Below are 24,686 nucleotides of genomic sequence, written 5' to 3' on the forward strand. Positions count from 1 at the left end.
TCGGCCCAAGTTCCAAAGCCACGTTGGTTCAAATCACTTTATTTTCTCTTTCGTTAATTTTCGCACTTCGAAAACTATCTGAATGGTTCGTCATCTTCGATGTCGGCATGTGTTTTGTTTTAGTCCAAATGAAAATAAGTGGTTTGATATTGTAACAAATACGTATATCCAGATTTTAGCTGTACTTGCCTGACCCAAAAGTTACTAAAGCGAACTCTTACGGAAAGCGACGAGACCCCTGAAGCTTTCGTGAATTTGAATCTGTGAGTGCCTCCACTCAAGATCTCATTCCGGTGAAATATCTAATGCGCAAAAAATGAGATTAAATGCTAATGCAAGGCTGATTAGTATTTCGCGAATGCAAATTAGATGCGCAAAAAAATTCAAACAATGCAGTGTAGGCGTGAGAAGGATGCACGATCGAAATTTCACAAAAGAGATTGTGTTCTAGTCAAGATAGATAGCTGATCCCCATTTAGATACGGCGATTATTTGTTCGCGTTGATCGAAGAAGTTCTTAACGACTCGTCGACAAGACTAGACGTATTTCCTGAAGAAAAGTTAGTACCTGTGCCAATTGAATTCAAAGTCAGTGGAAAGGAAATTGATAGGCATTGTGCCGATTGAAATGTGAATTTCTTCAATTTGTTTTTGAAGAACGAACTAAGAAGAAAATAGCTGTACTGGGACTGTCCGAGAATCACGCCACGGACAAGAGACGAATACTCGCTGATCAATGCGGGTATTTTCCCAGGTTTGGAAAGAAACCATCTCTCCGTGATTAAGGTGCCACCCTAGTGCTCGATCGGCGAGTGCACCACTCACGGAAAACGAGGACGCCGCTCCAAACCACCGCCTCCCAATCACCGCCCACCGCCTCGTGTCACACGGTCCATGCCCAATTCTCGTGGTGCGACAATCCAGCCTACGCGTGACATTGTCAATACTCCGAGAGCCTACAACATCGCATCGGAGTCGGGCAGATACACCACCGGCGTTACACCGTTGTATCTCGACACGAATCACGTTGAAGTTTTGGCTACGCGCGGTGATACGTGAGTGTTAGTGTCTCTGTCCCAACAGCATCCAGCATCGTGAGCAATCGCGAGCAGCGAACAACGGGGACGGTCTTGCATGCAAGTGATATTTGAAATCCGATGCCGAGAAATTAGAGTCGTGCGCCGAGGAGTCTGCTTCGAGGGATTTCGTCGGAAGGTTGTACCCGGCCGAAGCCATCGAACTAAGGTCAGAACAATTTTGTATCCCTAGTTTTAAGAAGATTATAGATTCTAAGCAGAACAGGAATAAGTAGTTGCGTGACGTCACCTTTCATATAGCTTGCGTATAGGCCTCTGTAGTAATTTGCGTTGAATTTTAAATATATGAATTTTGAAGCAAGCTTGGAGTTCGTTTAGGAAGGTTGACGAATCCAACGGACCTTGTTCGATCATTTTTAGTTACTTCCAGTTTGGCTATCATTTGGATCTTGGGTTCTTCTTCACTTAGTTTTCTGTTTTCAATCTAATAGTATCTTTGAATTAGTATTTAACAATTTTTGGCTGCATTTTGGGATTCGTTGGAATGTTTTCGAGTGTTTGAGCGGTCTATTAACCCGCCCTATTGAAAGAGCCTCAGCCGGGCCCCCAAACAGCCTCAGCAGTCTCTCCCCGCGGAGAGTGGCGCTTAAGCTGCTGAAGGTCAGGAACTCTTACATTCGTTACAATATTAATAGGGTTGCATGAATCACTCCACTTACCAAAGTGAACTCATCATGCGCCCTTTCCCCTCCCCACTAACAAAAAGTCCTTCCCATGACAGACGTGGAGACGCAGAGGTGATCTCGGTCTTTAGTAAGCAACGCACGTCATAATAACATTCCTTTCCTTCCTTGATGACCGTAAGGACGTGGCCGGCGCCGTTATTGACCTAATAAAGTTTGGAATTCTCGAAGATGCACATTGAGGACGGTAAGCTACTCCCAAGCTCCGGCTGTTGGTTCCTTGTGCAACTTCGATTGTTCTGGTCAATCACGGAGTAGCAACTACGAATAGTACGGTCATCTATGCTCATGCTCATGCTCATAATAGTTGTTTTGTAATGAAATGACTTTATAGGTGTAAATAATGTACGAAATTCGTAAAAGTCTCATGGTGTCCATATTGCCCCATGGGGGTGTCCATTCTGCCCCGTATGCTTGAAGACGGTCATGAAAAACTAACATTTTTCAAAACATTTTTTGAAGTGGATAAATCATTTTTCTTCGTGAGCATTCTTATGCAATAGATGCTAAATAGGCTTTAAAAGGATACATGTATCAAAAAACTAAACTTTTTTGACATCTTGCCAGGTAAAGTTGGCAAAAACCTTAGGGTGTCTATATTGCCCCGCCTACCCCTACCCGTGGCTTTCATATACCTGAGACTTCACCGTAATAAATCATTTCCACGTGGGTGAAAAAAATCAGTCAAAATTCCCAATGCTTCAGAAAGCCGCAATTTGGTTCAACTCATGATTACTTACCCCAGTCGGTAAATCCACAATACATTTCATTTTCATAAAAAAATATTCCCCTTAAACTGGTCAAAGCTGGTGCGCATATCCTATATGAAATATAAGCGGCCAACGTTTATTTCAAACGAGAAATTTAAATTCTACAAAACTGTGTAGTAGCCCTGCGACTGGCTATGCGTAAGAATTCAAGTAGTTTCTTATTAAAATTTAAAGATGGCATAATTAACAGAAGTACGAAGAAAAAATCTTACCTTTCTTTGGGTCCATGTTGAATTTCTTACGTCCTAATGCCATCTGCTTATCTTTATTGGAATGTTTGTTCTCCTCCTTGTTCTCATGCGCCCTCATCTCCGACTCCACCTCATTCAGTTCATCGTTAATTTGCTGTTGTGAGGAGAAGACAGTAAACATTAGTATAGTTGCAATTAAATGTGTTCTGAGAGCATGTGTGAAAAAGTGAAAGACGATTATGGTGTTGGGAGCCATTCCTCTTAGATTTACCTTCTTTCGATGCGGTGAACTAACGCTTCGTCTGTAGACTAGATTAGATTTGTTTTTGCAGTTATTACACTTCCTAAGAACTTTTGGCGTTGAGCTTGCCGAATTGGCATGGACGGCAACATTGTTGCCCGAGTAATTACGGTTGAACAAGTCAGCACTGTCGTCGATAAAGTCAAAATTACTATCGTCCAGAATACTAAACTCTCGCTGGCACTTGGAATCCTTCCGGCTGTTATTGTTAACTTCTTCCCTTATGGTGCTACTGCTTTCGCTGGAGGCAAGCTCGGCCTGCTTGCTTTCCTCGAGCAGCTGTCGTAGGTCAAGATTGCTATTCAACAGTTCGCCGTTGTCACTGAAGATTAAACCCACACGGTAGGTTTTCTGTTTGTTCACAACCGTCGTTTTTGTCACAGTGGTTACTGTGGTCGAGGTGTAGACCTGCTCCTTCCTCTTTGGTCTCCTCCGCAGGCTGCTAGTGTTATTCAACGCTGACAGGGCAATATCCTTGAGATCATTAGCGCTATCACTTGTGAGATTATCTTCCGAGGAGGCGGTTGGAAGCAGATGGTATTTGTTCTCCCGCAGACTTCTCGACACCGTGGTGCTAATTGTGGCCGTTGTGGCTGAGGTAAGACTCGAGGAAGATTCTGGCGAATCGGAAGAAAATGAAGGCGATGGTGTTACTTTCACCCACTCACACGTGCAGATGGATCTTCCTGCTGCAGGTTTACACAACGGATCGTCCGGTGCACTGGTCTCCACCGCTTCTGGCGACTGACTAGACTTGTCACCATGGTCGTACAGACTACTGGACGTCAAATCGACACAACTCTTCTGGGTTAACTTGTCAGCGACCAGCGCTGTCTTCTTGGGTTTCGGTTGACGACGAAGTGACGAGAACCAGTTCGTCGTCTTTTTTGCATCCACATTCGATGAGAAGAACATTTTTCAGGCTTCTGTTCTCCTTTTTGTTTAATTAATTATTACACTTCAACGGCTTGCAACAAGAATATTTGTTTATTTTCGGGATCTTTCAACACTTTATATCACAATAAACTCGATCACATTGCGGGATTTACGATTCGTTCACATTTCGATATGCTTGCACCCGCTATTTATGGCTCACGAACTTTCGACGGTATTCGACACACAATGATGAGAATCTTCATCGTCTGAATTCTCCTGGGACTTTTCTTCCGTGCTTCCACTTGCGCTCATTTGGTTGAATTTAATTTACACACACTAAAGTCCATATGTTTCGATAAACTAACTGACCCACTGAAGTCAGAAACCTCTGCTAAAGAAATGATGATTTATTTATTAAATAATGGATTGTTTCAATTGCCAGCAGCTGATCGGAACATTAAATCAAAGCACGTCTCCGGTATCGAAAAATAATAAATTCACGGTCAAAAGCAGCATGTCCCACGAACCGAAACGAAACTGCAACCGACGAGGCGCGCTTATGAATCGCATGTGGATTTGATTGGATGATTGGATGCTTGAAACGCAGAGCTGAAACTGAAGGGGCGCTACCGAGAATCGCACACAGTTCCGTGTCCAAACATCCTTGGTTTGGTTACCTATCACAGGTGAAAACTATAAAACTCGGAACGGTTATTTCCTGAAGCTGTCTCACTCAATCGCAACGGTACCTACAACTACCTCCCACACTCTTCTATGCGAATCCTTAATTCGAAGTGGTTGCCAGGGAAATGGCTTTGCATGGCGGTATTTATTTACAGTGTGTTACTAATACTTTGTACTCACAAGCTAAAAGGTTATCGTTCTTCCTTAATTTACATAAAACACATAATTTAAAAATACCTGTTTCGACAGCTGAGGGTTGTTTAGTGAATAAAATATTGCTATTTTCTATAGCCTAATCGATAGAGCTCATTTTTCTGAGTATAACGTGATTTTATTGGATTCCAATAGCTTTGTTTTGATGGTTAAAATAACAAAACAGTTTTTATTTTCGTGGATAGAAGGGTAATTCTCGCTGAGACCGGCCCACTATTTACACCTTGTCTTCAAAAATGTTTAAGGTGGCGATATTCTGAAAGCCCTCACTAAAAAAGTAAGAAAAATGCATTTGGTTACTCAAATTGATGGACCCCCCGTTAATTTGAGCCACAACAATTTATGCAGAGCAGATTGTAGACCCCTCGATTTTGGTGATATGGTGGCTCATTTAAACCGTTATAACTCGAAAGTTTCTCCAGAAACCACCTCAAAACAAATTGTTGTTGAAAAGAGGAAAGATTGAGCTACTATTAACAATAATTAAAAGTTGAGTCGGCCATATTGATTTTGGCCGCCATCTTGGATTTTTATACTAAAACAGTATTTTCACCATGAGGGCAACCACCGATTTTAAAAATTTATACATAACATATCAAAAAATTAGAGATGTCTTTTTCTCCTTTCAAAAATTATCTGCCGTTTTGTAAATCATGCCACTTTTGCGGACTGCGTCCAGTGCCAGTCGTTTACATAAATGCAGCGTTATTTTGCAGTGTTTACGAACACGAATTTAAATTCTGAGTCCACTAATGGAAAGCTGAAGGTTTAAGCTTTTCAAAACACTATGAAAGTTATGAAAGCAATGCCCGCATCATTGAGAAACAGTCAAAAACGGAAACGAACCTCCGGTTTGGCCAAATTTTGCGGCACGCGCCTTTGTGTATACATGCAGGCGTAAACTCGGATGCTGCTGCATGTCGTTGCCGGTGCGCATGGAAATGTATGGAGAAAACGTGGCTTAATTTACAAAACTGCAGGTAACTTTTAATAGGAAAAAAAGACATCTCTAATTTTTTGATATGTTATGTATAAATGCCTCAGCTTTCAATTGATGCAAACAATTTGAAAATTGGTGGTTGCCCTCATGGTGAAAATACTATTTTGGTATAAACATCCAAGATGGCTGCCAAAATCAATATGGCCGAGTCAACTTTTTATTATTGTTAATAGTAGCTCTATCTTTCCTCTTTTCAACAACAATTCGTTTTGAGGTTGTTTCTGGAGAAACTTTCGAGTTAAAACGGTTTAAATGAGCCACCATTTGACCAAAATCGATGGGTCTGCAAAAATTGTTGTGGCTCTAACCAACGAGGGGTCCATCAATTTGAGTAACCAAATGCATTTTCTTACTTTTTTAGCGAGGGCTTTCAGAAAATCGGCACCTTAAGCATTTTTGAAGACAAGGTGTAAATAGTGGGCCGGTCTCAGCGAGAATTGCCCAGAATGACAGTTCAAACGATAAAATGACAGTTCGACCCGAACAAAAATATTTTCCCATACAAACTTTAAATGCATTTTAAAAATAGTTCCCGCAATCCAAAAATTATGAGATTTTGGATTTCGACTAATTTTTGGGTGGAGAATCCGATTATAAAATAATCCGGATACCCCTAAAGAACCCAATTTTCAAGAAAGCCTCACGAATTGTTAGAAAGTGTTGTCAGAAATCTAGTATTTTTCATGTTTTTATGATCTTAAGTAGACCAAAGCAATCATTTGTTTTCATCACAAATAAATAAATATGTACAAGAATGTATTCTTTTAGTTTCTGAGATAATATTTTTTGAAAAGAGAGTTTTTTTAATACTACACTCAGCGAAGTAAACTAGTATGGAGTATGGATGCCATAAGAATACCTTATGAAAATTGAACATGCTAATTATGACCTAATTACATAAGAAACTAATTACATAAGATAAACTTATGAAAAGAGCGGAAAAATCGTAAAATTATACAGACTGGAATCGATCCATGAACGTCGAGATCACTGAGCTCGTGCCCAACCCACGCGGCTATCGACGCTTGAGAATATCGTCTTGCTAAATGTGTATAGAAGCCAAACAGTGAGTCGATTCTGCGTCATAAACCGACCTTATGAAATTCAATCTAGTCGTTATGACTTGTTTAAAGGCCATTTCATAAGTTCGACCTTATGATAATCTTAGGTTTATTTGCCTGAGTGTAGCCTTACTGTTAATTTGATTACATATTTACAATTATTTTTCATTTACATATGATTAAGCGCTCTATCTAAAAAGCCATGACTCTTTTGTTGGTTTTTGAAAAAAAATATAAAATTTGAAAAATCTTGAATTTTGAGATTTGTCATTACAAAATAGTGGGCTTCGAGACCGTGCCGATTAGACTTTAATATATCTAGCCAATGTTGATTTTGCAAAAAAAAATAACTATTATTAAGATAACTTTCAAAAGACGAGATACCCCTAGAATGCATCCGCAGAGAGGCAGAAGTATTTTCCCTACGGAAGTATGATTCAGACTAAGAAAAATAACCAAACTGCTATAATTTTATCGTTTTAGTTCATTCTTGACATTTGCGTTTTCATATTGTTGTTCTAAACTAATAATTTGCAATAAAAAATTGCGCATCAATAATACATACAGGAGTACACACTTAGCATATATTACAGTACGTATTCGGTTAAAAAATCACCGAATTTGGTCTGTAAACAAGCAAACTACAGTATTACGGTGAAATCGATGAAATCACGAGAGAAAATCGGTGAAATCTAAGAGATCACCGAAGAAATGTTAATGAAAAAATGTATTGTATTATGATACTGTGGGCTTTGTCTAGAAAGTCGAGGTTGTTTTTTGTTGCTATCAAGTAAAGATAATTAGCAAAAGTTTTCTTTACCTCAATTACTCATTTTGAAGTGATCTGATAATTTCGTTCGTCACAGTAAAATAACTGCATAAAGAACCCAATCTCAACGGATCTGATTTCATTCTGGGGTAGAAGGTAGGGATGCGGAAAAGTTTCAAACAAAAGGGTAGGAATATTTTACACGCTAGCAAAAATGCAAACGAGGAATAATGTTCTTCACCGCTCCCTAGCACGGCGGAAAAGTTCACTGTCAAAGTCAACCAAGCGAAAGTGGCCCGGATCGAGTGTGCCACTTTTGACACGCGTCAAGTTTTCCACCCCCACCAATAAACAAACAACCAGCCCTCAAATAGAGCTCACGCAACGAAGCGTTAAATAAGCCCCCGTTTAGGAGAAGTCGAAAAGCGTCCAAGTGAAGGCTATCTATTTGTGTTACCCTCTTCGGCATATCCTAGCACGTTACAGCCTGAAGGCCATTATCAGAAAAGTTTGCTAATTTAAGAAGGGACGTTAAGGCCCGAAGAAGAATGGAATGTAGGTTAAGTGCATAATAAAACGACACTCCAATTGGCAGCCCGAGGAAGAAAATTGGGACAAATGGGATAGATAACAGCTGAAAGAAATTCAATAGTGTTTACTAAATACATATTCAGGAACACTTTTGGTAGCCCGGCATGATTTCTGGTTATAAAGCAGTTTTCTAAAACTGTGTAGAATCAATGAACTACGTTCCTTTTGATATGGGTAGCATATAAATGTCTAGCTTTCGTTTATTATTCAAACGCTTGTTGACAAATTATCGAGCCTAGCCCTTTGATTATAGGGTACTGTGATGGTGGCCACCCGCCATTTATTGTTGTGGCTGACGGACGAACACAAAACTAACAAATGGTTAGATGAAAATGTGCTCATACATGAGCATTCAATTATGATGATTCATGGTTGAATGAAAGCGTATTTCAGATAAATTGACGTAGGTATACCTCTTTAGAAGAACATGACATACGAATTTAGCGAAAAATTTAAATTTAAAATTGAATGTGTGAACTAATAAATATCTAAGAACAGAACGCTTGTATAAAATAGCAGCTCGACACCACATATGTGTTTTATTTATTTCTATTAGTTTCTGTACACAAATAGAACAAATTTAGGAAAGCCGATCATGTTTTCAATGCATTAGTTAATACGGTAAGGCGCGGTTAGATGGATCACTTAACCCTAAAAGGGATACCTTCATGGCCTCAGTTTCGTCACCTCGCTGAGTGTGTTCCATCAAAGACAAGCTCTGAAAGGCGCCTGGGGTCCAATGGACCCCAGGTATCCCTTTTAGGGTCCTCTACGTTTCATTACATCATATTAGGTGCTGTCCATAAACTTCGTAGACTCAATTTTGGCAATTTCAGACCCCGCTCCCCTCTCGTAGACTTTCATCCATACAAAGTTTTCGAAATTTGTATGGTCTGTAGACTTTGGCCAGAAACTTGGTCTCAGAAAAAATGTTGTGAAATAAGCTATGATTATGTCGGGGCCCGTGGCGCAGTGGTCAACACGTTCGCTTCATAAGCGGATGGGCATGGGTTCGATCCCAACCCCAGCACTTGCAATTTTTCGTCAGTTGCTCTTTCCCCCGAGAGCAACAGACACTTGACCCTCTTCGGAGCATATACAGTATCCGATAATAAAAATGCACCAAAGCCGTTTTCCCATACAAACTAGTCCATTTCAATTTTTAAAAACTATTGAAAAAGTTCAGTGTTAACTATTGATACAAAAGTTACAGATAGGTTGAATTTTGACAATAAAAATGCACCAAGGCAAAAAATTGTGCAGCCTGAAATGCTGAAGTCAGATAGGTATGCTGTCTTCAGCAAATGTATTGGTCATGACACAAGAAACATATTTGCCGAAGACACCGTAGTGATTTGACTTCAGCATTTTTGGCTACACAATTTTTTGTCTTGGTGCATTTTTATTGTCAAAATTCAGCCTATCTGTAACTTTTGTATCAATAGTTATCACTGAACTTTTTCAATAGTTTTTTGAAAATAGAAATGTTTTGTAGTTCGTCACAGAAAAATAAAAACAATCGGTTGAGACAAAAATGAGATATGACAATCCAAAGTTGACTAGTTTGTATTGGAAAACGGCTTTGGTGCATTTTTATTGTCCGATACTGTAGCTCTAACGGACCCGGAATATGGATATCGGCGAACCGCAACTCATAATGGACGACCCCCAATTGGACTGGAAAAGGAACAGCAGCCACACATCAGCATCATCGTGCTCATCATTATACCGTGGACAGGGTAGAAAAATTGAAGCAGCACAAGACACCAGTTCGATATAGTTTAATTAGAATAGAATACTCGTAGGCGCTGTACAAAGTGTAAGTGCAGCGTCCAATTGGAATCGCTCACGTAGTGCCCTAGTGGACAAAAGAGCTGTAGATTAGGTTAAGTGATTAAGAATAAAAAAAAGCTATGATTTTTCCCAGGCAACTTTCACATATTATGATAGAACGTTAGATAATTTTAGGTATTAAGTGATAAATAATGTTGAAATTATTTAACAACACCTTTATTGTGCAAATGCATATTTGGAGCTTGAAGTCTTTTTTTTTTTAAGAACTCAACTGTCCTTTAAAATGTCACTGAAAGTAAATGTAAAAATGTGGATCACAATAGGGGTACTCACTAAACAGATTAAATTGCTACGTAAGCCATGATTTTCTGCTTATTTGAAATGTTTCATGATTTTGCGAATGAAATAATCAAAGATTGCCTTGGTGATCGCGATGTTTAATCAGTTTAATCGGTTTACGCGGTTTAGTGAATCCCCCTAATATACTGTTTTTTTAAAAGAGATTGTTGAAAATCATCTGCATAGTTCATTTTATTAAAAAAAAAACAAAGTGTATTTATAATTTCTGAAACAGTATATATACATGATTTCCATTGTGTTCATCCATGTTTCATGTACATATTGAATAAACAAATAAAAAAAAAAGACAACACTAAAAAGTTTGTATGATCGTAAGGCGACTTAAAAATCTATGTTTTCACAAAAATATCGTATTTTAGGTGATCATTCCGCTTGGTTGATGTGGGTTATGAGATAGTCTAGATAAACACTATTTAACAATACAAAAAAAACGCTCAACATTAAAGGTGACCCATCTTGCCCAGAGGTCGTTTATATGGAGATTATTTGGAATGTATCGCTTAAGAATAACCACAAATACAAGTCCAATAACCATTTTATTTTTTATGTCGATTGAGAGTGAATATTTTTTCAATAAACATCCTTAACTTTTGTAGATTCGTGCTTTTTATCTAACACCATTATCAACATTATCAGAATCAAAGTTATGCGCTCGAAAACGGCACTTCCCCATATTGCTCCGCCCCAACCTCAATTCAAAGTGAAGTTATACTTCATGCCGAAGTAGCAACAACTGACTTAACTTTATAGGAATATCATAGAAACATTATTATTATTAGCTTTATTAGGGAGATATCCAGCCCAAGGCTGACACAAATTTCGATTTTCTCTTATGTCACCCCCCCTCGGAAAATTTTGGTCGGAATTCAACATTTTGAGGGGGGAAACAAATAAATTATTTAAGAGATTTTAAAATTTTAAGGTGAAATTTGAGTCTCCCAGAAAATTTCTTAACAAATCCGATGAGTTTTGTGATTTTGTCCAATTGTTTGGGTATTTTTTCATCAAATACGTTTATTGAAGAGTCAACGAGCACTGTGACAAAAGAAGAAAATGAGATTTGTTCCGGCCTAATTGTCTTTGCTAGGTTTTCCCTGAATAACTACTCTACAAATTGGGAAGGATTTGATCAGTAACAATTGACCTTCGAGCTAAAGTTTTATTAACTTTAGAATAGAGAGCACTAGATTAATGCTTTCAAAGGAGTATTATTTCATTTGTATCAATGTGTATTTCAGGTAGGAATTACATACCATTCCATTTTAACACACTCCATCACTCATGTCGAAACAAATTCAAACATATCGATGGTGGTGTCAAATCCACTGTCGAGCATGTTCTAAAAAGTGGCACAAAGCAATCATGGAATGACTCTGCGTATTTGTCAGCGGATATGACAAGTGATAAGCCCTGCAAATATATATTTTTTTCCTGCCATCAACAAACATACTGTATATCAAGCAGTGAAATGCCATCGTAACAAATCTAACCCGCTGGCGGTTAGAAAGGGGTTTCGTTTTTGCATTAAAGTGGATTTGAGGGAGTTTGCCCCAAAATAACTATCAACACCGTTGCACCGATGATGGTGATGGTGGTAAAAGCACAGATAATATCGATAATGTGGTTTCCAGTGGAGACAACACTCAATAAAGTTATGCAAATAGGTAAAATTGGAATCGCGGTGGTTTTTCATAGAACTCAACCAACAATGACACACTGGCTAATTCTATGGGCTTTCCGTAAACAGCAAAGGTAAGCCAGGGGCCGATAGATCAAAAACGAAATGTTGATTAATTAAACGAATTGTGGTTGATTGTAGGGGATACAATAATGTTTTTAATTACCACTTTGTGGTTTGACAAACTAGGTGGCTTTCGCTACCAATAATCACTTTGTGTATTTGCTGGTATTATGTTTCCGAAAGTGAGCAATAACGACACATTAAAATATCGAATCCTAAGCATTTTTGTTTTACAGGCATACAAATTCATTTCGCTCCAGGTCTTTGGTCTTATTTCTGGTATGTATAAAGGGTGTTAAACGCATATTAAGGAAGACCATGTTGAGGGTGGCTGAACTCAAATCCCGGTACCAACATTTTCGGGTTACAATTTTGTTCAATTTCTCGAGAGTATCTTTGTCCCTGCCACCTGATATACTTAAGACTTGACCTAAGAATGCAAAACTAGTCGATTGGCAAATAAGGCTCTTAGCTAACAAATATGTACGAGTTCATAGAACATGAGAATGAGAAGCAGGAAGCGGGATATTTTTTTTTCCTTGCAAATCATAAATCAAAACTGTCAATAGTCTGAGGAACACAGCAAAGTAGCTAGTAAGTAGCCATTAATTATCATGCGGGTAATGTCAATGGCCAATCACCTATGTATACTGTCGGAAGACGCACAAATGTCTCATGTCAGTTTTTGCACAATTCAACAGAAAATCTTCGTGAATAGTATTTATTTGGCAGAAGCTAGTTAAAACAAGTATTGAACTACCAGTATTGTTGTACTGCATATTGTGTTGGAACACTGATTTGTTTCCTTCCAAAAATGGATGCATGTTTGTCGAAAACAATCAACAAATTAAGGAATTTTAAAATCGAAAAAAAATAAGAAATAGGGTTGACAATTCAACACTGTTTAGCATACCAAGTCTATTTGGCACACATAATTTGCATTGAAAACGCATCACTTTCTGCACATAGGTTAATTATGCGTCCAGCAGCGGCAGCAAATCTCGTCGTTTTTCTCTTGCTCTTGATCTTGAACTATGTGTCTCGACGCTCGTGGCGCTGCGTCGCATCAGAGACTCAAAGAGTCTATCCTGTGCATCAACAGTCATCACTTAAGTATACGAGAAGCTGAGAAGTCAAACATGTAAATACGAAAGAAACGAATCAGATGATGAATCGTCTTCCTAGGAGCTATATAACTCGGTTCTCATTAAGATTTTTTTTAGAAGCTAAGCAATGCAATCTATTTTCTCTGATATTGTCAGAAATCTCCATCATTGTTTCATCCCTATGTTGGAATCGGCAAACTTTCACTACTGGAGCTACCACGAGGGAGAAATCAAATCCTTCCCTATGTACTTACAAGGAACAGCACTTCCAGCAAAGCTTTTAACCTCTCGAAGTGAATGCATACATAAAACTACATTAGCATTATATTTCTTGGTTTTTGTTATATTCTCGGCACCACCGTACTTCTTCAGAGCGGTTCTCGCTGGTGCACATTATGAGGAGGGGTGGGAAATATTGTGTGAACCTGAGTATGACTCCCTAACCGGTTGCAAACTGATGTTCATCATGCAGCCACCAGCCACAACACACAAAGGTACGATACAGAGCTGCTATTTATAGTATGGCTTCAGTCATTCATTTTTATTACACAATTACACACACATAACTGGCAATAACACGACCTTGCGAAGAATTTATGTGCATCGCTGGTTTGTAATTAATCAGAACTAGTCACATTCGCACATTATTTGGCAGAGCCGTATGACTAATGGCTGAGATTTAGATTAAGAAATTGTAGTGATTGAACACAGACCATATTAATTCATGTATTTCTGGAGTTCCGTTCAAATAGCTAGTGTGTGGCTCTGTTTCACAGCAAACACACGACCTATTTAAACCGAACCGAACCGTACAAATCCTGTTTTTACTTAAAAATAATTCTTAGAACTTTTGGAGAAATCACGGAGTTCTTGAAAAAAAAAACGTTATATTCAATCAACATTTTGATTACCAATTAGTGTCCTCCTGAATTCCTTTTATTTTAGTTTTATGATAGTTCCAAGAACCTCTTCTAGTCTACTTGACTAAAAAACTCAAGTAGGAAAGTCACTGACCCTAGAGAAATGCCTTTTGTACTGAAAGTTTTTTGCAAACAATTTTCCGCGAATCTCTTGAGGTAGTTTACGGCGATGAACCAGTTTCGGACTAAAGATCATTATGTAAGAGTAAGGAATAGGGTATAATAGCCAATAGTGGACCATTTACCAATTCAGTGTTGATGGCAACACTATATAGAATCCACTACAGTAGACGTTCGATAAGTGCAACATGTTTACGTCTCAGTTACCGAATGAAATACGCTAACTGCAACGACTGACAGATGTCAAACGGTAGTCAATTGTTGTTGGACGCAGCCAAAATGCACTCAAAAACATCGCAATGCAGCTGTAGTGCATCCGAAAACATCGCAACTCTGTTGACGTTTCGTTTTTGACAGGTACACAATGGTCGGAAAAAGATAAAGTTCGGCCAAAACTCTTTTTATGTGTTTAATCGAAGTTATAGGTTGCCTAGATATGTTATACAGGGTGTTAGGTTCCTGAGTGCAAACTTTTTAGAGGGTGATAGAGGACCATAAATGGAGAAAAAAATTGTTCTACGCATATGGTCAAATCTCAACCGTTACGTAGTTATTGAACTTCCCATGTTTATGACTCTTATTGCCTTAACTGGCAATAACTTGAAAATGGTCAAACTTATCGAAGTTTTTTTACCCTTATTCGAAAGATTATTGAATTTTCTAACAAATGGCATCTTTGAATCGATTGGTTTAGTTAAATAACTAAGTTTTCTAGAGCAAAATAGCTAAAAATAGTGTATTTTTATTGGGTTTTGTCAATTATTTTTAAAACATGCGTAATAAATTAAAATTCTTTCTTTGGCAAAGTTGTGGCCCCTGTTACACTCTACAATTCGTTCTTTAACAATAAACTTCTATCTCTTATCGTTTTGTTGCAATTTTAATTTTAACATCGCATTTCAGATCATAAATTTGCAACTGTCATGAAAAGCACTTTTTTGCGCATTGTGCCGCACATTTAAATCAAAATTGCAAGAAAACGATAAGAGCTGGAAGTTTGGTGTCAAAGAACGAATTGTAGAGTGTAACAGAGGCCATAACTTTGCCAAAGAAATAATTTTAATTTATTACGCATGTTTCAAAGATAATTGACAAAACTTAATAAAAATACACTATTTTTAGCTATTTTGCTCTAGAAAACTTAGTTATTCAACTAAACCAATCGATTCAAAGATGCCATTTGTTAGAAAATTCAATAATCTTTCGAATAAGGGTAAAAAACTTCGATAAGTTTGACCATTTTCAAGTTATTGCCAGTTAAGGCAATAAGAGTCATAAACATGGGAAGTTCAATAACTACGTAACGGTTGAGATTTGACCATATGCGTAGAACAATTTTTTTCTCCATTTATGGTCCTCTATCACCCTCTAAAAAGTTTGCACTCAGGAACCTAACACCCTGTATAGTATTTTTAGTGTTGAAAAAGGGGTATTCAAAAATTACGTAATTTCAATAATTTCAAAAACGGTGAAAATCAGTAATCCGCATGTTTTTTGCGTTTTTTGTTAGAAAATCAATTCGAATTTAAATAAATGATCATCTTTCGATCAAATCCAATCAAGTTTGTTCAAAACGTGTGAAAAATGTGGAAAGATAAACTTTATATCAGTAAAAAATGGAAAAATAACGTAAAATATATGAAAAAACATGACTTTTAAAAATAGCTCTAATTTGAAAAACTGCAAATTTCTGCAAAATATTTAAACGTTTTTAGGCAGCTTTAAGCATGATGTTTAAGATGTACTATTCGAAATTGCGGCGACACGTGACGACACGAACCGTTTTTTAACTTAAAAATTACCAAAATTTCTAAGGTACAATATATGGAAATTTGAAAAGTTTTGTGACATATTAATTTTGCACCATACGTGCATTCAAACAGTCCAATAACAAGCTTTCATATGCTGGATAACTTAAAACATATATTCGATTCTCAAAATATTATTATTTTACTTTTTTCGAATAATTCATTTTCCAATTTTATGACTTAGGCCACTTTGACAGTGAAAATGTCATTGAAATACAAAAGCTGGTATGCTTTTAATTAAGAATCATAAAAGTACGATACATTAACTTTGTTATAAGGTGAAATAAAGTTTAAAATTATCAATTTCGTTTTTTGAGAGTTTTGGCCGCCCCTTTGTATGGAGCCCGACCAATGTGAGGTAGCGGTGCGATAACTGCAAAATTGTTGCACTTAGCGGACTTGCAGTTAAAAAGCATTGCAGTTAAACCGTTTGCACCGAGCGAACGTCTACTGTACTGTCACTCAAACCTGTCTGAATCCATAAACGGAGAAAATGTATGTTGAAGTTTGCTGTTTCCATAGCAACTCATAATGGAGGAAAACCTGTCTCTGGAGCCGACCTACTAATACCTGATAACTCGTGCGTTAAGAATATCAGAAAAGTAAAAATGTAGTCCGTTTTATATGAAAATTCAAATATGTTTGTATGGCGCGTAAGATTTCTAAAATACCCCCCCCCCCTTCCGTAATTTATGGACAGCCTCTTGATTCTAATGCTGAATATTTAATTTTGTATGATTAAGACATAAATTACCAATAATCTACTTGCATTTAACTATCCTAACATTTCCAATTATAATTCGACGTTGAAGATAATAAACTCATCACCAAACACGAATCCCACAGCATTTAACTTGTAACTGTCCCGAAAAACCATAATTACAAACAACAATTGTTGGTCATTTGCTCTCCCAATCTTTCGTCAATTCCCACAGGCCAAAATGTGTTCTTAATTAAATTTTCTAAGGATTCATTCAAATATTACGTAACGCAAAATATGCCAATTTTAGACCCCCTCCCTCCCCCACGTAACAGCTTTTGTATGGAAGATTTTGAAATTTTGTATGAAGCGTAACACAGTGCTAGACCCCCTCCCACCCCCCATTGCGTTACGTAATATTTGAATGAGCCCTAAATTGCTGAAAGATGAGCAAGAACTTTTCTTCTCATTGAATGCACCGCACCAGACTTGACCAGATCAGCCAGCCGGTTGTGTGTAAGTAGTAGCATGTTGCACAGCAGTCAGACGTGCGAGAACAAAATTAAAGAACGAAAAAACGGGGCTCGCCTTCGTTCGTTAGGCGGGCGGTGCTGGTGGTCTCACATAAATAACGGCTTGCCATAATTATAGCGCGATACATTTAGCAAATCTTAATTTCCTCGGCTCGAACACTCTCGTCACAATCTTTCACCACCAACCCGCTGGTGGCGTCGTCGGGTTTCATGTTACGCAAGAACGGATTAAAAATAGACTATGGGGTCGAATAGATAAAGGCTATATTCGAGGTGATTTGGTTCAAGTTCAATGATTATGATGTCTGAAATGTTGTAGTGTTGGAATTTATTGGTGTATTTTTACAAGTAAAATTTAAAAAAAAACAAACATTTTTGCCCTCAAGTCAAAACTTGAAAATATTTTATTTTTATTTTCAGAGAAAATGGTTGTTTACTGTCGTACATATTTTTACTTTTTACAAACAGGAACCTTAGCTAGTAGTAAAATATTTGCCAAAACAGTTAGTTGAACATATGTAACTATAAGAAGTTGAGGATTCTTCCAGATGATTACACTAGTTTACAGCATTTTTGAACTCGGTAAGCTGATGATCATTTTTAGTGTAGAATCATGCCCTGAGTTCGAAAACGCGAAGGAAAAAAATTACAGTAGAGCGGAAATTTTTTCGACTTTCCATACAAGGTTGATGATTTGAAATCGATTTTTGTTCTATTTTTAAGCAACGTCGCTCATTTCACACATCTCATTCTCCGTAATCAATGCTCCGATTGAGCTGAATTTTTTACTGTAACTCGCCTACATATGATATGTCAAATAAACGTTGAGAAAGAATTTTTAGATTGTTTTTTTTTTCTTGAAAAAATACATTTTTTTCATATATTTTTGGAAATTTGGCTAAAATTTAAAAAGATCGTCCCTAAAACTCGCCAATATCTTGAATTTCATCAATCTGACGCAAAACCTGCGTTCAGATGATCGAGTGCTATTGTTTTTAGCTTTTAATTTATGGAAAAAGATTTGAAATTTGTTGAGCAAAACGCAAGATATTTGAATTTTAGTAAATTCCATATTTGTAAAAATTATAAAACTCGATATTGAGCTAAAACTCAAAAACTGCTCGACTTTAAATTTTTTGAAGCACGGTTTCGAAATCAGTACTAAATTGTACTTCAAAAAATTTTGGTCGTTGACAGAAGTTCACGACTTTCGTTTTATTTTGTAAACTAGTGTTATTTGACAATAAGTTCAGAAAAAATATTCGGATAACGGGTCTAGAGGCGACGATTCCGATAAGATGCTGCAAATTCCATATGGACACGGATGAATCCGGAACATAAAAACCATCCAGAAATTCTTCTATAAGGATTTCTCCAGAAATTCCATCAGGATTTCTTTCTGGAACTTCTTTATAATCGGAACGCCTTCCTTGAGTACTCCAAAGGTTTCTTCCGAATGTTTGTCACAGTTTTTTAGTATTTCTTTTTGTATTCCTCCCGGAGGTTCTTCCGGATTTGTGCCAGCATTTTTTCCAAAATTCAAACAAATTTTTCCGGGACTCCTAGAGAATCTTCCAGAATTCCTGAGTTCTGATCAATTTCTTCTGAAGTTTTATTAGCAGAATTTATCCCGGGATCGAGAGTCTGCTTGAATGATTTCCCCCGATTAATTTTGGTGATCCTCACGAAATTTGCCCAGAATTTCTTCCCGGGATTTCTCCCAGTGTGTCTAAAGGAGTTATTCCTGAGATTTTTACTATAGTTCCTCTTAGGATTTCTACAGTAATTTCTGCAGAAGTTTCACCCGGGATTTTCTCTACAGGGCTTCCCTGTATTGCTCTCAGAGTCCTTCGCGAGATTTCTATTAGAGTTTCTTCCGGGATTTTTACAGGAGTTTTTATGAACACACTTAACAACACCCATATCGAGATCTCAGCAACTTTGACAGTTCATTACTAAGATTCGGCAACTGTTTTGCTGAGAATCAGCTCACAAACGTAAATTTTACTGAGGCTGAGTAGTCAACTGTGCGCGAAAAGCCGATCACACGACTGTTTTTCAAGTGTAAAGGTTCTCACGGATTCTATTTGAAGTTTTGCCTGAGATTTCTCTCGTTTTTTTCTCACGATTTCTTCCAGAATTCTTAAAAATAGACAAGAACACCGTCTTCAGCCAGAGGCTGTACAGACTGAACGAAGCTTAACACTAGACAACGGACGCGACACACATTACGAGCACCAGTAGATACGAGGAAGAAACATATCTTGCAAAAAGTTTCATCACTCGGAACGGGAATCGAAACCTCTCCACATGGCATGGTATGGTTATACGCTTTGTGACGCTAACCGCACGAACACGAGGCTCCACAAATTCTTTCCGGAATCCCTAACGATAATTGTATCGTGGGTATTTCTTTTGGGATTTATCTTATAGTAGCATGGATTTTTCCATAAGTATTTCCTAAAATAGCTCCTGAGATAACCTACAAAATTCATCGTAAGAAAATCCTAGAGCAATGTCGGAAGGAATCCTGGTGGAATCTTTCGAGAAACGGTAGACCTGTTGAAGAAATCTCGAGAAAAACGTCGTAACAAAAACTGGGACAATTCGAAAGTCTGGAAGTAATCTTGGGAGGAAATATTTAGAAAATCCAAGGTGGACCCAACTCTAAAAACCTCTAAGAAAAATTCCGGGAGAATCAGCGGGTAAGATCCCATAAAAAAATTCGGAAGGAAATCACGCAAAAAAAAACACGGGAGAAACTGTTGGAAAGCTTGTTATAGCTGGATTATAGAATGAACCTTGCATTTTCAAAGGCACAAATCAGAAGGTCCAAGTATCGCGCCGAGCTGAAAAGTTGATAGATTAGTCACCATCAGCGGGTAACCAATCGATCTACTTTTCAGCTCAGATTTGTGCTTTTAAAAATTTAAGATGCGGCCTCGTTATATAATCAATAATCCAACGAAAAACTATGGAAGCATACAGAGAGAACTTATGGAAGAAATGCCGGGAGAAATTCTGCTAGAAATCGTTGAAACAGCTCTCAGTTAGGCTTGGAATAATGTCAACCCTCTAATACCCAATCCCGCCTTTAGACGAGGTATAGTTTGAGCGTTTTTGTAATTTTTGTTTCGTGGAAAATCATTTTTTTTATATTTTTGGCTGATATTTAGAACTGTTCTGTATATCTCAAAATGGTTTTTGGTGTATTTTAAAGCGTATTTACATTTTTAAAAACTCATTGACAAATTGATGTTTCAGTCACCTTTTAGAAGTTATTGTTTATTTTGCATTGAATCGCTACAATTAACATATTTTAAATTTTTCCCAAATCATTCTATCCTTGTTTAATAGTTTAAGGCGAAACTGGAAGCATTTTCTCATTTTTTTGGTTTTTGATTTTTAATAAAATAACGAAGCAATATTTTCAAAATCGGTTTTCGTACACATGTCGGGTATGGATCAAGGTATCTTCTGATTTTTTTTAAGGTGGAAAAAGTTTTCCATTTTTACAGAAACCATTTTTTTGTGAAATTTTATTCAAAAATGGTTTCTGCAAAAACGAAAATCATTTTCCACCACGAAAAAAAATCAGGAGATACCTTGATCTATACTCTACATGTGTACGAAAACCGATTTTGAAAATATGGCTTCGTTATTTTATAAAAAATCAAAAACCAAAAAGTGAGGAAATGGTTCCAGTTTCGCCTTAAGGGAACCGAATACACTCTAAAATTATTTTCCTTAAAATTACACGGAAAATAAAATTTTCTATGAAAATAATTTAAAATAATAATTTTTCAACAATAATTATAAAATCTCAAAATGTTTTCATCTCAAAAAATCCGTTCCCCAAATTGACTTCCAGGAAAAATATAAAAGTGTGGGGATGTTCAAAAATAAAAATTAGAAAAATCAAAAACTGAAATTCACGAAATCGAGAATTGAAAAGAATCATCTTCCAAAACATGTTTAAATCGATTTTAGATGACGAAAAATAATATTTAGATCAAAATCAAAAATTTGGGTATTAGAGGGTTAAGGTAGGTAATCAAAAATTGAACCAAATTGCGGCTTTCCGAAGTAGCGCAAATTTTGAGTGATTTTTTCTCCCACATGGAAATAATTTACTACGGCAAAATCTTATGTACATGAAAGCCACGGATATAAGCTTTCTGTTAAGTGGTAAAAAGTTTATACTTGCACCGAATTTCATTGAAAAATTCGATTATTCGTCAACAATGATTTTAATCTTAATTTGAACCAATTTTAACCTTAATTTGACCTACTGGCGGCAGCAGCTCGATCATCTCCCAAAACAGCCAATTTCGTGCTGAACAATAGAAAAACACATGGATTTGCTAATTCCCATAACTATTTTTCATTAGGCTTCGTGGTCGTGCGGCTAAGGTCACCAAGCCTTTAGTCGCATCGTGCTAAGGAGCGCGGGTTCGATTCCCGCCGCAGCTGTCAGAAAAAGTTTTCGGCTGTGCCACTGGGCGTTGCATGCTAGTCCGTTGTCTAGTGTCGTGCTTCCTTCAAAGAGCAAATAGCTCACTGGAAGCATTAAACGTGTCTGTGTCTTTTTTTTAGGCAGTGGAATTTCAACTAACAATGTTCTAAACTCTTCAGGAACTTGGAAACTAAATTTGGAATTTTTCATCTCCAAGGAAAACAAAACAACCACTAGCGTAGTCTGCTGGCCAACACTGGAAGCTCGCCCCCGTTTACTAGTTCAAATTTAGATTACAAATGGTTCAACTTAAGGTGAATATATAACGAAGCCACACCTCGAATTTTCAAGAGCACACATCTGAGGAATTAAAAGACGGATTGCGCTGAAAAGTTGATCGATTGGTAACCTGCTGGTGGTGACCAATCGATCAACTTTTCAGCGCAAACCAACCCTCGGTTCTTCAGATTTGTGCTTTTGGAAATTTGAAGTGTGGCTTCGTTATATATTCACCTTAAGATAACATTCTCCAAGTAAGAATTACTTAAATTTGATAATTTTATGACAAATAATGCGGAATATTATTCGGTTGATCGATTCTACGATAAATAAGCTTTCATTTGACGTGTTCACATATTGCGTGTCATACAATGCATGAGCTGTACGAGTGCACCGAAAATGTGCTTTCTCTGGGGGGAAATGGGTGAAATCACAGTGATTTTTCAATTGCCTGTTTTCCATGACAAAACCCTTTTTTTCAATGCTTTTTAAGTCCATGTTATCAGGTTATATTACGGAAAGCTGTTTAACATCTTTTTCGGGACAATATTTGCCTAAAAAGAACGTCGTTTTAATGAATTTTGAAATGGTTCAAATTAAGATTACAATTTGACTAGTTCAAAGTTTGATTTCTTACCCTAGTAAAGTTTCGGGTTGATCGGATCTTCAAAAGATATACAAATTTTAAATACTGCTCGCAGGCTAACATCTATCTTTTAATTTGTTATTTTGAATGTTGCCTTAGTGTAAGTTGAAATTTATACAACAAGATTGATTTTAAAGAATCCGCATCTGTCGCGTCCCAATTCAGTCAAATCCGCGAAAATCGCGAGATCTGTGACAGCTGGGCAATACATGTTATTTTGCTACGCATCCTGTCTCTGTCTCACCGCTCTAACTTCAATTATTTCTTAAAATCAATGTCAGAAAGATGTTTAACGTTATCATGGAATAGGTATTTCCCAAGTAACATTAACAAAATCCACGAACGGAGAAAATCGAAGGTGAAGTTCGCTGTTCCCATAGCAACTCATACATTGAGCGTTTCAAAAACGTGTAAAATCCGGGTATTTTTTTCAAAAATCATCCCCAAAGGCGAGTGATACAAGTAGTCCTTAACGACATTCAGCACCTGATGTGAATTTTTTTTTGTTTACATATGTTACATACGGTGTTTGGAAAAGTAAGGCTTTATTTTTTTTTTTCAAATAGACTAGAACAGGTTCAAACAACCATCTTCTTCTTCTTCTTTATGGCTCGACGTTCGCATTGGAATTAGGCCTGTTTTTCTTAAACTTAGTGTTCTTAGAGCACTTCCACAGTTTTTAATTGAAGGGCTTTCTTTGCCTGCCATTGCATGTATTTTGTAACATTGTGTGGCAAGTACAATGATACTCTATGTCCAGGGAGTCGAGAAAATTTTCTCGACCGGAACGGGAATCGAACCCGCCGTTTTCGGATTGGCGATCCATGACCTTAACCACTAGGGTAACTGGAGACCCCATCAAACAACCATCATAAAACTTAAATTAAAGGTATCATGCTTTTTAAAAACCGCTACAAGACTAATTGGCCCTCAAAATGTTACTTGGGTTGTAAAGCAAAATGGATAAAACGTAAAATGGATCTGTGACTGAGAAAAACACGACTTGCAAACATGGGACAGATATGCTTAGCAGGGCAGTGTAACAGCCCGGCAATTTAAATTCATTTGGCATGATTAAAAAGCCGAATAATATTTATAATAATAATAATTTAGTGATGCTGCCTCTCAACTACCTTTGCACAGGATTTACGTCTGATTGATGAAAAACGTGTTATTATAAAAAAGAATTGAAAAGAATGTTATTATGTGAATTGTGGAACTTTTGTTTAGTTTTAAATTAGTGTTAATTGGTTTCATTAAGACTATAAAGTGTCAGGTGAATATGTAAATGTAAATAAATGTGATTAAATAAGATAGATTTAGCAAAATGTTCGAATAAAAACATTTAGGGTTTTTTGTTGAAAAACAATGTTTAATCGGAGCATTCATTACATAGAATGAGATGAATGAAATAAACAACTTTGGTTATAAAATAGATCAAACACTTTTCAAACCACCACGTCAAAAAACTTAACTCAGATTGAAGTGCTTGTCGATCATATCCAAAAATTAATAAAAAGGCGAAACTGCAGAAAATATAAAAAATGCTACTTTTTAGAGAAAATAACTAAAACAAATAAACAGAGAAACATAGCGTCAGAGAAACAAATTTTCCGCCAGATTTTCAGTGTTTTCCAAAGTTTTAAAAATTACATATAAAAAGTATTAGATGAGAAATTTAAAAATTTACAGCTTTTAAAAACGATTTGCTTTTCTGCTCAAAAGACCAATTTTATCTAAAAATTCTCTTGACAACGCTAAATGCATCGTTTCTCGTAAATCTGGATCCTGGACATCTGGGCTTTTAAGGTTACTCCTGAAATCATGAGTAAGAGTACAAGTCGGCCATTGAAGCAGCCATATTTGCATTTTCTGAAATTTCACCTTAACAAAATAGCAACTTGTATGTATACTAAGTATCACCGTACATAAGGAATAAATCGACACCTCATGAATAGGCTGAAATGAGCAAACATAGGTTTATCTA

The 24,686-nt window shown here is 37.0% G+C and overlaps 1 protein-coding gene and 1 long non-coding RNA gene across 16 annotated transcripts in view; both read right to left on the reverse strand.

The window, feature by feature from the left end:
* LOC109427864 (cytohesin-1) overlaps positions 1-24,686 on the reverse strand; it is a 130,710-nt gene that overhangs the window by 54,717 nt on the left and 51,307 nt on the right. For 9 of the 15 annotated variants that reach the window (XR_009997686.1, XM_062851515.1, XM_062851514.1 and 6 more), the window contains exons 2-3: positions 3,013-4,309; positions 2,763-2,895 (exon numbers count right to left, since the gene is read on the reverse strand). Coding sequence is in view for 14 of the 15 variants with exons in the window: in XM_062851515.1 (XP_062707499.1) it covers positions 2,763-2,895; positions 3,013-3,957 (1,078 nt within the window). In the remaining variant the exon portion in view is untranslated. The remainder of the gene's footprint in view (positions 1-2,762; positions 2,896-3,012; positions 4,310-24,686) is intronic. The other 6 variants (XM_062851513.1, XM_062851511.1, XM_062851509.1 and 3 more) reach the window with 2 other exon arrangements.
* On the reverse strand, positions 19,228-23,627 carry LOC134288008 (uncharacterized). Its single transcript, XR_009997685.1, has 2 exons — positions 22,288-23,627; positions 19,228-22,082 (listed from the first exon to the last, which is right to left on the reverse strand). It is a non-coding gene; the product is annotated as an uncharacterized LOC134288008 (long non-coding RNA).

This window comes from Aedes albopictus, chromosome 2, assembly GCF_035046485.1.
Source record: "Aedes albopictus strain Foshan chromosome 2, AalbF5, whole genome shotgun sequence".
NCBI classification, from domain to species: Eukaryota; Metazoa; Arthropoda; class Insecta; order Diptera; family Culicidae; genus Aedes; species Aedes albopictus.